This window comes from Clinocottus analis, unplaced genomic scaffold, assembly GCF_023055335.1.
Source record: "Clinocottus analis isolate CAN_PGR_092001 unplaced genomic scaffold, fCliAna1.0.p SCAF_12, whole genome shotgun sequence".
Taxonomy (NCBI): domain Eukaryota; kingdom Metazoa; phylum Chordata; class Actinopteri; order Perciformes; family Cottidae; genus Clinocottus; species Clinocottus analis.
This window is the reverse complement of record NW_027175843.1, coordinates 1,363,154-1,377,322: the sequence shown is the minus strand read 5'-3', so window position 1 is coordinate 1,377,322 and position 14,169 is coordinate 1,363,154. Positions and strand designations below refer to the sequence as shown.

Below are 14,169 nucleotides of genomic sequence, written 5' to 3'. Positions count from 1 at the left end.
TTTTGCGAGATGGACAAAGAGGTTATGGTTTGTTCCCTGGCGCTGACGGAAGCCCGCCCTTTTGATATAAGTTAAAACAATATATCGATTATGCCATCCAGATATTATAATTTCACTAAGCAATAACTCGACCCGATGCTTTAACGCCTTTTGCAGCTTATCTTTATTCTTTAGGTGGAGGTGTGTTGCTCTTCGGGAGAATTGTTCTAACCTCCGCTGCACGTCTTTTGGCATGTGGATTTGTTTTATTTATGAAAAATACAAAGTTTGACTTAGTTATAGATACAAGATCTTAGATGAATAGATTCACTCTCCGTTACAACCAGGTACTGCCCTGCTGCAGTACCCAGAGCTGCCAGCAGGCCAAGGCCAATAGCACTTCTGCGCTTGTATTTCTTTCTTCCTCCAGAGAGCCGAGAATCTCGCAAGCGCAACTTCTTTGTACTTCCGGTTTCGTCAGTGAACCACAACAGACCGCTCAGTTAGTCAAGTGCTCAAGATAAAGACTTTAAATTAAATAGATTCAGAAACGACATTCATGAATAGACATAATAAAAATGTAAGTATTATAATAAAAAACATGTATTTGTATATCTCTTGAAAAAGGTACTCACGGCACTTTACATAATAAAAATAAAACAATATAAGAAATAACAATGTATGCAAGAAAGAGGACATAACAGTAGGAAACAAAACAAAACCATATATTCTCAAACTAGTTTCCAGCACCGTCTGGTTTGGGTTATTCTTTCAAATAAAAATAACATCAAAAAAGTATTAAAGCCTCCCACTATGCAAAGTACATACGTAGAGAATATTAAGTGACAAAATAAGTAGAAATATATTTTTAATAAATAACGCAAAAGATTAATAATGTATATAATTGTGCAAAATGTTGCGTCCAACAGAAAATAGGGTTATAGTTGGAAACCTAAATAGGAGGGAACCATCTTGTACCATTTCTCTCATCTTTAGCTACACGTGCTGAAGTCTACCTGTGTGTTTTTACGCTGAACTGAAGTGCTCTGTTGATGTTTACGTAAAGGAATTGCGCTTAATGACGGAAGACAATTTAATGTAACGCAAGTATGACATTCTTTATGGACTAATTGTTAGGCAATTGCATGTTTTTGAATGTTGCAGGCCAATGTAGTGAGTTAGCCTACTCCTTCATGGACTTTGAACACTGTCTGTAACTGTACAGTCAGTTCTGACATGGACATACACGTCAGTTTAATAACACCTACTGCACTGGACGACTTTAAAAACTACTTCAGTTACATTATTAAACTGTAGATTCAGTCTAGACTCCAGGACATAGTTACACAGATTGACTTTTGTATTTCCTGGAGTCATGTGCTTTGCATCACAGGCAAAAACAAGTATTTTGTTGCTTCATAGTTCCCGTAGTAAACTTCAGAATCACAAGCCTTCGGTAGATGGCATAATCATTCAAGACATTTATTGGATTGTTTTTCAATTTTGACTGAACAGTTCACATTAAGCAGTTTAACACTAATAGTAGCCATGTATTTATTAAAGAACTCACCCACTGGCCCAAAATAACACTATTAATACAAATGCTTATAATAGTGACGCATTTAAAGGAGCATCACAAACAAAAATGGGGGAACAAACAGGTGTACTGTACTTGGAAGTGTGCCTTCAAGCTATGTAACTTCAACAGCAGACACGATGGCCACAAGTGACAATTGTGAGACAATGCCAAATGCTAAGATTATAACAACATGGATTTTAGATGCACATCAAGATATATCTGAGGTTTTCTGACAGTACCAGGTAGCTACCCACACCTGTAGAAGCAAACCTTCTTAATGGGTTGCTTAGGATTTCAACTTTCAATTTCTAAAGTATCATACATGTGTGGTCATGCATGGTTACGAAATTCCTTATCTTGGCTTCTTTTTTGCCCTGATACATTTGGGTGGAAGTGGAATATTGTTTCATGTTTGGCTGCTCGTCAGCTTTTGGTTCATCTTTGGTCCGGTTTCAATTCTGTCCTTTCAGCAGCAGCTACGCTAGAGGTATGTCTTCAAGTTCCTTCGGCAGAAGACTGGTGGCTTGTCTTCTCAATGTTTCCGAGGCTCACAGGAAAGACCTGGTGGAGACCGTGGCCAGGGCAGCCTTATACGACAAAGATGGCAAGTGCAACTTAATGTTGTGTTGCATGTAATCAACGAGTCTGGGGATAATTGTTACTAACAATACTTTATTTCCCAACATGTACATCCCCATTATGATGCTGCTACACATGCTGTCTGGGTTGGTTATGCAGCTGCAAAGCTACATAGTGACCTGAGAAGACTCGCCATAAAACATCATTTTTACCTGAGCGATTTTTGCACAATCACACGCCAGGTGTTAGACGAGAGGGGACCGCGGTGCTGAACATCTTTAACGACCAAGACTACAACCGTTCTGTCATCACCATTGTGGCCAGCGTCGACTCTATCCGTAAGTATCCAACCTTTTTACATGTGGGAGGAGGTGTCATGGTTTTCTGTTCATTCTTGTGCTCCAGAAGGAAGAATAGAGTCAGCTACTCGCTGCAGGGATCCCGTCTCCGTCCCCTGCTCTCCAATCCTCTGAGACGGGGGGAAATCCTTTAATAAGCTTTGTCAGGGATTTAACCACAAAAAAAAATCAGGATGAACATTTTTCTGGGAAAGATCACAGAGAAAAGTGTGTCTTATTGAATGCTTATCCCGAACAAGACCTTCTGACAATGCAGGCAAAGTTGTCGAGGTTTACAGTTGTTTGTGCTACACTCGCTTCAAAAGCCTGAAACGGCTTCATTTCACCAAAATCTTCTATTTATTTTTGTATTCATTTTTCTTTTCAGACTTTCTGCTGAAGTATACGCACACAACTTTAAATAGAACATCATGATCGGCTACGTTCCCTCCCCGTCACATCAGAACGTGGCTCTGACAGTATGTTTGATGCTTTGTTATGTCTTTTGTTTTTGTCCTCAAAGGGGAGGCGGTTCTCTCTGCGTGCGAGAAAGCCTGTGTGCTGATCGACATGGGCGCCCACAAAGGGGTCCACCCGTGTATGGGTGCCGTCGACCTCATACCCATCTACCCCCTGGGCGAGGAGGTGGGAGTGGAGGACTGTGCTAAAGAGGCTCGGGGTGAGATGCATGTGCGTGAGTGCACTTAGATGCTTCGTCCCTGCCGGTTGAGCTTCCAGTCGGTGTCCTATATTGTATCTGTTCATTAGCTTTTCAGGGCACTGTCATTTTCTTGCCTTCAAATGAGGTCGTGTTTACGGCGTTCACAAGAAAGAAGAGTTTGTATGGACGCCTCCCTCTTGTAGAAGCCACAAATCTCCTAAGTGGACATTTTCTGACCGTGTGTGTTGTCATCCGGGCTTTGTTGACCTAGACGGGCCGGCCAAGCAGGCTTTTAAAGTATGTGAGTGCATGTGAGCATCCCTGCGCCGCTCACACACAGCGGTTACAGCCGGTAATGCCGTACAGACCCACTGCGTCATCATGTTAGCGTAGCACCCACCCACCAGGTCCCCCCTCAGGTGAACCCTGTTCGCTCTGTCAGCACCTTTTGCAGAGTTTAAACTGTTAGCACACTTAGCAATTAGCAGCTGGCCCGTTGTCACCAGACTCTAAATCCTCCCAATCTTGCATGTTTAACATCATTTGTCTTTGTAATTTTGCATGTCTGAGGAATATGTGCTTGGACATTATGCATTTTATTTCCTGCATAATGTTATTTGCTATAATTGTTTTAGGCTTGGTGGCATGCCAGATTGTCCCGTGACGCGTTTGGTGCCTAAAAATACTTTCTCCCATGGACTTACATTGGAAAAGAGACGTCTGTAAACCAGCAGATCCTTTTGAGCTGCACTGGCTCCCCAGTCTGAACACTTGAATAGCTCTTATTAACATTTTAAATGCACCAACAGCTGAATCCAGAGTTATTTTAATACCTCCCTTCATGGGAACGAGACCATTCTCACGACTCAGCCGATTGTATGAACGTGCTTTGACTCTCGTCAGAGACTCAAATAGAACAAACATTCAGGGATGACTCGTGCAATAGATGTGACTTGCAATTTCTCCTTTTCATCGGGCAGCTGCAATTTACCTTTAGCCCTTTTTAAAAAAAAATATTCTGTAGTAATTTAGACCTTATCTGCCTCCTTTTACACACAGCACTCGTCAATACATCCTGTAACGCGCTGCAGCGCAGTGTGTCTGGTGGCTGATGAGGTGACATCTTTAGCTTCCTGTGCTGTTGATTAGTTTCACAGTTTGCCAGCTGACTTAGCAACCATGTGTCTTGCTGATAATGAGCAGTAGCCCAGCATGTGCGCCAGCATGCCTGACGTATGCTAATCTGTGTGGTGTGACTTCAGAATAATAATTGGCAAACTCGCTAACAAGCGCCGTGTTCGTGCATGCGCGCACCGAAGCGGCCCACGTGTCTGCAGACGTCTGAATTAAACCCCCTCAGGTGTGTTTTGTCTGTCATGCTCTTGTTGAACCTCTCTCTGAACTTGTGTGTGTGTGTGTGTGTGTGTATGTGTGTGTGTGTGTGTGTGCTCCATTTGCTGCATGACTAACATGCCTGCGTTGGCGCCGGCGCTCCAGCCGTGGCTCAGGGCCTCACGGAGCGGGTCCAGGGCTCCAGTGCATTCCTGTTCGGCTGGGCGGACGCCCCCCTTCAGCGGGGGCTGGCGCAGAGGAGGAAGGAGATGGGCTGGTTCAAGAAGACGCCGGACCTGCAGGCGATCAGGCCCGACGTGGGGCCGCAGCCTCGCAAACCATTCGGCCTCACAGGTGAGCCGGCGGTACGCGTCGGAGACGTCTGATGAGCTGGACGCGCTCCTGGAGATGAAGGCCTGAGAGGAAGCTTACAACGCTGCTTTGCATCTGACTTTGTTTTAATACATGGGGCATATTAGCTTATGACGCTATAACAGGTTACTTGAATTCTCATTTTTATTGCTCAGGAAAGTGGCATTTAAATGATCATTGTCCAAAACCACATGGACCTCGTCTCGGGGGGGAATAGTATGCTCTGAAGTTCAGCTGAAGCTCATACGAGGCTCCAGAAGTCAGAGTTCTCCAAATCAAAAGGCCATTGCACAAAATTACAGTTTCTATTAGAAAAATCTCTCTTTCTGTCTCAGCGGACGGTTTCCTTGCTGAGCTCACGGTTGAGGGATAAACTGCGGTCCACATTCGCTTCAGCTGAACTTCAGGATGAATTTGACTGCTGTGGTTTTCTCCTCCCAATTTCTTTCGGTGTAGTCACACTCGCACACTAGAGTCATCACTTCAAGGCCATTATGGACATGAGAACTTATTACGTGCAATATGGCATGTGACGCGAGTATTGAAAGACTTATCCTTTCAGAACAGCTGCTGGTGTGACCGCCGTCCATTCTGTCGCCCAACGTGACAATCGTTGCCGATGTCGTGTCATCTGGTGCAACACTAAAGGATTTTGATCGACAGCTTTTTTCCTCAGAGACGGCGCTTCTCTCTCGACCTGTTGTTTTAAATAGTTTATCGACGGTCTCACAGAGAAATGAATCGTGTGTGAGGCAGAATATCCCACTTTCACCACCGGCTACAGCCTCCATGGACTGCAGTGCAGTTGAGCGACAACAAATGTGCATTGTTGAAACTTCTTCCCCAGAGAAGGTCTTCATCTCTGGTTTTCGCACGATGTCCTGCAGGTGTCGGGGCCAGTCCGTACGTCATGAACTGCAACGTCACCATCGACACCCGGGACTTGGCCTTGGGACGCGGGATCGCCTCGGCCCTGAGGGAGTCCAGCCCGGGGGGGCTGCCCGGGGTGCAGGTGCTGGCCTTGCCACACGAGGGCGCCGTGGAAATCGCCTGCAACGTGGAGAGCGTGAAAGGGAGCCCGACGAGTCACGCGTCCGCAGGAGAACCGTGGCCGTGCTTCAGCATCGCCGGCCAGCCGTACTGTCACGTTCCGGCGTCCCTCATCGCAGCGAGGGTCGCGGAGCTGGCGGGGAGGGCGGGGGTCGGCGTGAAGGGCACCGCGCTGGTGGGGTTCACCCCCCGAGAGTGCAGGGGCCTGGCAGAGATCGCACTGTCTCAAAGGGTCGCCGAGTTCTGGAAAGAACGGGGCGGGATCCGCATGTGAGAACGAAGCCTCGCCAAAACCAGTGAAACCTCGCGCACAAGAACCTGGTTTGTTGTCACTTTAATTAGCATGAGAGTTGACCGCTTTGTTGAGCGCCGCCTTCTCTGTCAGAACGGATGACCGTCAAGGTGCAACGGCGCCAGATTTACGACTAATTTGTGAGTCAAAAAGTATTTGATTTGTATGAGAAAGAAAATGTGGGATTCTCATTTCTAACAAACTGTTGCTAGCTAATTTGATTAGTCACATGTCACTAGAGTTAGCTCATTAGCTAACCGCTATGTTAGGCGACAACTCTGTCTTCAGCTGTTAAACAATCTTGAATATGCATAAAGGGTTTTCTAAATCATTGAGCCCCAACTCACTTATATTGGGTCCCAACCATAGTGGCGAATTTGATGTTAAAGTGCAAGCTAGCTACAAGTTAGAACGTGGTTTAAATCTACATGCTAACGTCAGAACGTTAGCATGTTGACGTTTAGCAGGTGTTATTTCCACTGCCCCATGTTTAGGGAGCTAGCGTGCTAACATTTGCTAATTATCAGCACAGCTGCAGCTGATGGGAATGTCAGTTTATTGAATTTTTTGTATTTTTTGTAAGTCGTCGGTAACTTCTATCAAATAACTTCACTACATCCTGACAGCAGTATGAGACCGACAAGAGGTACGATTCATGCTTTCATGTTTTATTTTTATTTTCAAGCAGTATTATTTCAATTCAAAATGATATGCACTTTGAGTTATTGCTGAAGCTAGTTCCCATGTGGAGCTCAAACACAATGTTGAACCCATTTCACCTCATATCACTGGATTTATTCATAGATTCATATCACCTGACATCCAATCCTATGACCACATTTAAAAATATTTTATTGTTTTAATGAGCAACCGTGCGTGATAGCATGTTATGGATACAACAATAATAAAATAATATATTAATTGAACCTTTTATCCTGGTATCATGTTCATGATGTTACTTTAAATCTGCTTTTAATCTGTGATACTAGTTTTTTATTTTGTTTCTCACTATTGTCATCTTTCTTGTTTTATTGCTGCCTTATTGTTTGTCTTTACAATGTAAAGTGCTGTGACTAAAGTAACATTTATTATGATTATGATGGAGTGGCAAATATTCCCACATCCTCTATAACTGATCCCTTCCTTTTCTGACACTTTCACTAAAATAGATTTGGGTTTTTATTTAAGAATTTCTTCTCAACCCAACCAAGACCTAAAGCAGGAATCACACCACGTCGTCCTGCAGAGTGGACATTGAATTGTGTGTGTGCGTGTGTGTGTGCGTGCGTGTCATTTCCTGTTTGGAACAAATGGAACACTTGTGTTTACTGATGAGTCTGCTGATGAGTCGTTTCCCATCATTTTCCACCATCAGCCTTGGATGCATGACTCTGTGGGAGCGTCACCATCTGTGTGTGAAACAGCTATTTTTATCTCAAGTCAAGAACTGAATTCTCCCAGAAACATCCAGAGCTTTGTGTAAATGTACCATCTTGAGCCCCCCCAGCTTTAAATGCATACATAAATATATATAGTTGTTTACCATTTAGTCAAGCATCTTGCCAAGTCTGTACACACACTGTGAGCTCATGATGCACATGATTAACAATTTATAACGTTGAGGCGAATTTGGCCAGAGGACAGGTCAGGAATTAACTGGGGCGAGATGATTCCACTCATTTCTTGCATAAGGCCAGTATAATGCACTGTATAGCAGCACATTGATGGAGCAAGGAGGTATGGTTTTGAGTCATTAAGTAACGATAAACTGAGCTACAAGGATGTAGCACAAAGGCAAAGTCAGGCTAAGATTTAAAAGCAAACATCTTGATGTTTAATTTTTAGCCATATGCTCAGTACATCAGTGGTTCCAGAGCTGATAACTGCCTATAATCTACATGCAGAGAGTGGGCGCTAATCTGTTAATCTTTACACACTAACCAAGGTAGTATGACTCACAACATCCTCCAGTTCGATTAGTGTGCTTTGGCGTCAAATGTCTGAATGTACAATGCTGTTATTTATGCTGTGTGCATTTTTCTGTATTTGAAGTTACGTGAAGTTGCTCTTTGAGGCAGAAGATGTGCAATTTACATCAACGTGTGCGCTGAATAAGCTCTCTTACTGCGTGAACATTCACCTCTTTGTATGTCACCCAGCTGAGGCTCTTAGTCACACAAGCAACGCAGCCATGCAGCTTCATTTCATGCATACATACACAACTCTCCCCCTCACACACACATCCTTTCTCTCTCCTCTCTGCTGTCTCCCTCTCTTCTGCATCTAGACACACGTGCAAACGCATTTACTCTATGGATGACACACACACACACACACACTCTTTCTCTCAGCCTGCCAGGCTTGGATGCATCAAGGCCTAATCTAGGTCACAGCACAAGCCCAGAGGTATCCTGTCTCCACAAACACACACACACACACACACGTATGCACGCGCGTTTTTAAATTTGCAAGCAAAATCGTGTCTTGGATATGAAATCCATTTTGACTCCACTAATTTTCCCTCTGAAACGTGTTTGATTCTCTCTGTTTTTTTTTACAACAGACACACGTCGCTTCCCAGGAAAAAGAAGACTATAAATAAAATCAGTGAATTCCACATTTTCCAAAAGTCCCTTCCCCATTTCCATCTCCCTCTCCTCCCAGCCAAAGCGGCTCATTGGCTGTGTGACTAAGTCTAATGGCTCTTATGATTGTCACAAGGCCATCATTTACATGATTAACTGCACTTCCTTCAGCAGTTAATATCCATTTAAAAACACTTTCCCACTGAAGCAGAAATCTATTTTTTGGCATGCAATCTGCCTCAAGGAGGACATGTATGTCCCTGCATGCTGCTGCAGATAATGTGCTTCCTTGCAGAAGCACCATCGGATCCTTTGATGTGACTGAGCCTGACAGCGAACCATCCGAGATGCGACCGCGTGTGTCACCGCGCAGAAATAGAGAAGCTTATTTCTTTACATCAGTATCCAGCCTGCTATAAATATTCCAAAGCTCTCTGTTCTCTTTCTCTTTTTCTTCCTGCTGCTTTCTCTACACCCCCCCCCCCCCCCCCCCTAAACACACACACTTTCCATTTCTCCCCCCTCTCTCTGTTTTTCCATTTTTCCCCTTGTTCCTACACACTCTGCCTCCCACATCTTCTCTTTCCTCTCTGCTCCTGTTGTATAGAAACGCAGAGGAATGTGTCACGTCTGTCTAGAAAAAGGCAGATTGGGTAAAACGGGATCAAAATGTGCATTTATGAGCCTATATACATATACACATCGGACATGATGTTATCATTGCACATATAGAAATCGCCTCCTCCTTCCCGTCGTTACTTTCCCAGTTCACAAGATTTCCAGCCATCAAGTACAGCGTGACGGTTAATCGCAGCCCGTTAATCCCATCTTCGACTGCTCAGATGTTTGATTCAGAAACAAACAGGAACATTTACAAGAAGATGGAAAAAAAAGAGGTCAAGCTGATTTTGCCTTCACTCAACTGCCAGTCAAGACGCCGCTTTGCCCCAAAACGTGAGCGCGCGGTGCCGCGCGCCCCAAACCTCTCAGTGTGGGAAGTACGCGTGCCACCTATGAAGTCAGCGATCCCCAACCCCCACCCTGAACACATGTTCAACATCCTCTGGGCACAGGCTGAGCAGAGCACTGAGACACAGCTGAGAATTACAGAGAGAGAGAGAGAGGCAGTGAAGTGGAAATATGGGTGAGCATCAGAGAAAGACAGAAATAGAGCGATAAAGCAGCGAATTAGGCAGAGGCACAGAGAGGAGGAGGAGGAGGAAGAGGAGGGATACAGGCTCTGTCACTGAGGCGGTGATGCTTCGCGCAGACTAGATGTGTTTTTCCTTGGAGCAGCAGAAAGCCTCCGTCGTGTGTGTGTGTGGATGTGAGAACCTCATGGATTTTCTCCCGTCTTGAGTCTCAGTGGGATTCATCGCATCCGGATCCAAAAATCGCCTGCAGACGGAGGACGCAGCCGCGGCTGGATGCTAGGATCCGCGCGGGCCCGTGACGTCTGCGGCGCGCGCTCTTTCTCCTCTGTGGCTATACTACCTTCTTCTTCATCATCATCAACATCATCATCGTCATCAGGATGGCTCCTCCGGCAGCACTGACCCAGATTGCGGAGTCCCGGCTCTCCTCCGGTGGTCTTTGAATGTGATGCGCGCGAGGGATGCTCCACACCTCGGCGGCGACCGCTCGACCTGCCGCCTCTGCTGACATCTGTCTCCGTGGATACGCGCAGCCGCCACCTGGGGTGAGGATGCCCTGACATGCACGCTCAAATGTCAGGCTGATGGGTCTTGCGCGTGCACGCGCCTGTGTGTTGGATGAACACATTACAAATCACTGTGTGCATCCCGTTTATATGTCTCACACGCGTGCCTGTATCCCCTGAGAGACAGACATTGTGTGTGCATGCGTGTGTGTGTGTGTGTGGGGGGGGTGGGGGGGGGTGGGGGGTGGAGGGGTATGGATTTCCTTTCAGAGGCTTCAAACAGTACCATAGCGTGGCTGTGATGGCATATTGTGTGCATGCACTATGCAGAGTAGCTCCATGTATAATGTATGACCGAGGAGATATCATGGCGAGCAACAAGTAGCTGTGCTTCCCCCCAAAGTACTGATGGAAGTAGGTTAGGACAGGACAGGCGGAGAAGATCTGAATAAAACATTCATTAAAGTCCTTTTCGTTTCTGAGAGCATTTGGCTTCGTTCTGCTTGGAAGGAAAATGGACACGAGGTTCCTTCACACAGGGGAAGATGAAGCCATTAGATTGCTCTGTATCCCATTTCAGCCGGCTCGATGAAGACCTCCGGGCTCTTCCTCCTCCGTCTGGTCAGTGCAGTTCAGTTCAGGTCATTTTAGTTCATCGCATTTTGATTTAATCCAGCGTCCTCAAAGAAGTTAATAACATCACAGAGCCGGACATCTCCGACTACAAGACGGTAATGGTTGTCACTTAGTCAGAGGTCAGACATTGTGACGAGAGGTGAGAGCATCTCATTCAGTGATCACACGTCACATGATGGTGCTGGCTTTAGTGGACGAACGCTTCTGGAGATACCAGATGACACTCGTATACATACAGACAGATAGACAGCGATTCCTTGCTTTAAGGTTAGATGATGCTGCATACAGTGTCACGTCCACTGAATGTGGTTCGAAAAGCACAAAGCTACAGGAGATATGGGGTTTTTCCATCAGCTCTGCCACAACATTTGAGCTAGCTTTGTGAGCCGGAAAAACAAGTTTGGAACATCAGAAATCTCTACCCAAAAAAAGCTTTTTTTCCAGAAAGGATCTGTGCCAAATGTGGTGACAATTGCTCAAAATAAGTAGGAGTAGCAATTCACAATGTAGAGGAATATATCTAGATGCAAATGAGCATCAAATAGAGATATATAGATTTGTCTGGAACCACAAAATCCAAGAGAAAAAGGCTTAATTTTCACTGAACAATGTGTGAAGTTGACTGAGAAGTTGTCAAGATATTCAAATATATCCACAAACCCACAGACAGACGATGGTTCCCTGCTTCATAGTTTGATGGTCGGACACAGCCCACTCTAATTCAACACCAGAAAGATTTGAGGGAAGGAGTTTTAGAAGTTATTAAAGGATAAGCTCTTCTGAAGAAGCGTACTGGCAGCTTCATACAACACGTTGGTGAGTGAGCTGACAATTTTAGATTTTTTAAGACTTAAATCTTGCATCTAAATGTTAGGAAACTGTCATTTTGAATCCATTATTGAATGCACTATACCACACACACACTACTGATTCACCTCCACAGCTTCGCTGTTCTTCTGTAAATGCATTTAACGCCCGAGTCAGATGCTTAAAGCTCACATGATGACATGATGTATCTGCTTGTCAAGTGATTGAAAACTCTGCTCCAGGTCTCAGATGCTACACTGTCAGATATAGGTCATCTGAGCATGTTTGCCTTCTTTACAGTCATACAATCAAAGCCGCACATGTGGTCCATATCCAGTCACGTCATGTCAAACGCAGCTCCACTTAAGACGTTTCATCTGGAGAAGTGCTCCATATTCCCTCTAAACAAATTGATTCACAGTGTGTTTGTGGAGGTGTAACACTACTCACAGTACAAGCAGTACTTCCTCTGGCGTTAACAGGAGAAGTGGCTCAACAGAGAGCTGAGAAAACGCCGTGAACAACTAGGCCCTGTCCCCTCGTGGCAAATAAAAAAAAAGCCACACAGAATCTGATTCGTCACATTATGGTAATTGCTCCACCGACATGACAGTCAGTTTGATAAACGAGGGTTTAATAATTATCATAATCCTGCCTCCCTGCGCTACGAAGTCAATTATCTCCTCAACATACGATGATACTTAGGAGGCGATGGCCTTATTCAAGGGGACATCTGAGCAGTATTATCGTGTAGCAACAGGGCTGGCCTGACCTTGATGCCGAAAAACATTCCTTTAAACAGGAGTGGACGCACAGTATCGCTCAGGGCGAAGGGGTGAGCATTGTCTGTTGCTGCATCTATTCCATGTTTGGTGCGTTGAAGCAGATAGTCTAATGCATTCGATCGGGAGGCTGGGTGATGGCATTGTGCAGTGGCATGAAAGGGGTCAGCGGTAGCCTAGAGGTTAAAGAAAGGCTTGGACACTGAGGGCTGCCGCTGGAGTCTCCACGGTCAGGAAATCACGGCTAAGTAGCGGTTAATGCGCTATTTAAAAAGCCATAACAGAGAAGTCCTGAGACCCGCAGGAATCAATAGTTGCCCAATTAACATCAGAATTAGCTTTCATGGCTAAGTGTGTGAACATTTGGCCCTTTTTTTCATTGCTCTTAGTGGACTTGCACAGAAATATACAGGATTAATATCATATTGCTGTCGTGTGAAGTGTGCACATTTACAGTCTGGGCCCCTCATATCAACCTCCTTTAGTGTTTCTACAACAAAAAGCTCACTGTGCGCTACCTGCCAAACAACTAATGGCAGACACACTTTGGGACTTGCTGGTGAAGAAAGTTGAGCGTCTTTAAAGATAAACATCGATATGTTTTTCTTAAAGATACTCTATTCGATGCTCTGATCGTGTACGGCGGTTACAGCTGATCCCAAAGCCAACCTCATGGAGACAATGTTAGCTCTGTCAGCACTGATGGCTGCGTGCACCGCTAACGCTAGTAACGCTGTTAGCTTGCGAGCCGCCTGCTCAGTCGTCGCCATGTTGAGAGCCATGTGGAGGCAATAGATATGCTCAGAGTTTTGTTTTGAGCGCCTTTAAGCTCTTGTACACCAACCACCTCGGTGATATGCGGTGACGTGTCTACTTGTTTGGATGTTTTTCTGCTCCCAAGTGGCCCAAAAACACCAAACACCAATCCCTTGATGCATTTTACTGCAATGAGAAGTTAAAATATTACTAGTGCTTCTGTTTTTGAGAAAAACGAACTCTGCACAGTCGCCCGACATGTGCGTTGTTCACACAGATAACTGACACATATTATATTCACTTTTAGTTGTAGCTCACCTGTCTCCGTCTCCTTCGCTGCTAAATGCTGCACTATCTTCACCAGCTGCTCTCTAACTTCACCTGTTAGTGCACATTGTATATCTGTGGTCTGTCAAGCCAAAGCAGAGAGATAAACAGTGAGGAAACTAAAAGTATATCAAATTAAAGAACAAAATGTGTAATAAATAGCTCTTCATCAAAGATCTCTTGCGTAAAGACTTGCTGGAGAGACGGCAGCGACAGAATGGAAACAGCACTTCAGTGAGTTACAACCTCTCCAACATGAAGGACGCATAAAAAAATAGCCTTGTGCTGAAAATATCTCATCCAAGGACTATTTGTGGAATGAAAGGAGAGAGAGATGCATAATATTTCCATGTTCGCCAGATAATTAAAATCCCTCTCAAATGCTGAACTGAATTAAATGGATATGCTAATGACATAATTCATTAATTTATGAC

The 14,169-nt window shown here is 44.9% G+C and overlaps 2 protein-coding genes across 3 annotated transcripts in view; both read left to right on the top strand.

The window, feature by feature from the left end:
* The first annotated feature begins 991 nt into the window (after nt 1-991).
* ftcdnl1 (formiminotransferase cyclodeaminase N-terminal like 1) lies at nt 992-7,099 on the top strand. Its single transcript, XM_068572612.1, has 6 exons — nt 992-1,086; nt 2,029-2,162; nt 2,380-2,475; nt 2,999-3,154; nt 4,634-4,822; nt 5,728-7,099. The coding sequence occupies exons 2-6, from the start codon at nt 2,048-2,050 to the stop codon at nt 6,162-6,164; spliced, it is 993 nt and encodes a 330-aa protein (XP_068428713.1). The 5' UTR covers nt 992-1,086; nt 2,029-2,047; the 3' UTR covers nt 6,165-7,099.
* Nucleotides 7,100-9,976: 2,877 nt separating this feature from the next.
* The window catches only part of LOC137782842 (nck-associated protein 5-like), a 42,883-nt gene continuing 38,690 nt past the window's right edge, over nt 9,977-14,169 (top strand). For both annotated transcript variants that reach the window (XM_068572510.1, XM_068572511.1), the window contains exon 1: nt 9,977-10,466. The gene's annotated coding sequence lies outside the window, so the exon portion shown is untranslated. The remainder of the gene's footprint in view (nt 10,467-14,169) is intronic.

What these genes read in the sequence shown, in the direction of transcription:
- ftcdnl1 (XM_068572612.1), top strand. Translation starts at nt 2,048, where the DNA reads ATGTCTTCAAGTTCCTTCGGCAGAAGACTGGTGGCTTGTCTTCTCAAT. An exon ending in AGCCTTATACGACAAAGATG is followed by an intron (nt 2,163 to 2,379) that starts GCAAGTGCAACT and finishes ATCACACGCCAG; the next exon opens with GTGTTAGACGAGAGGGGACC. An exon ending in CTGTGCTAAAGAGGCTCGGG is followed by an intron (nt 3,155 to 4,633) that starts GTGAGATGCATG and finishes CCGGCGCTCCAG; the next exon opens with CCGTGGCTCAGGGCCTCACG.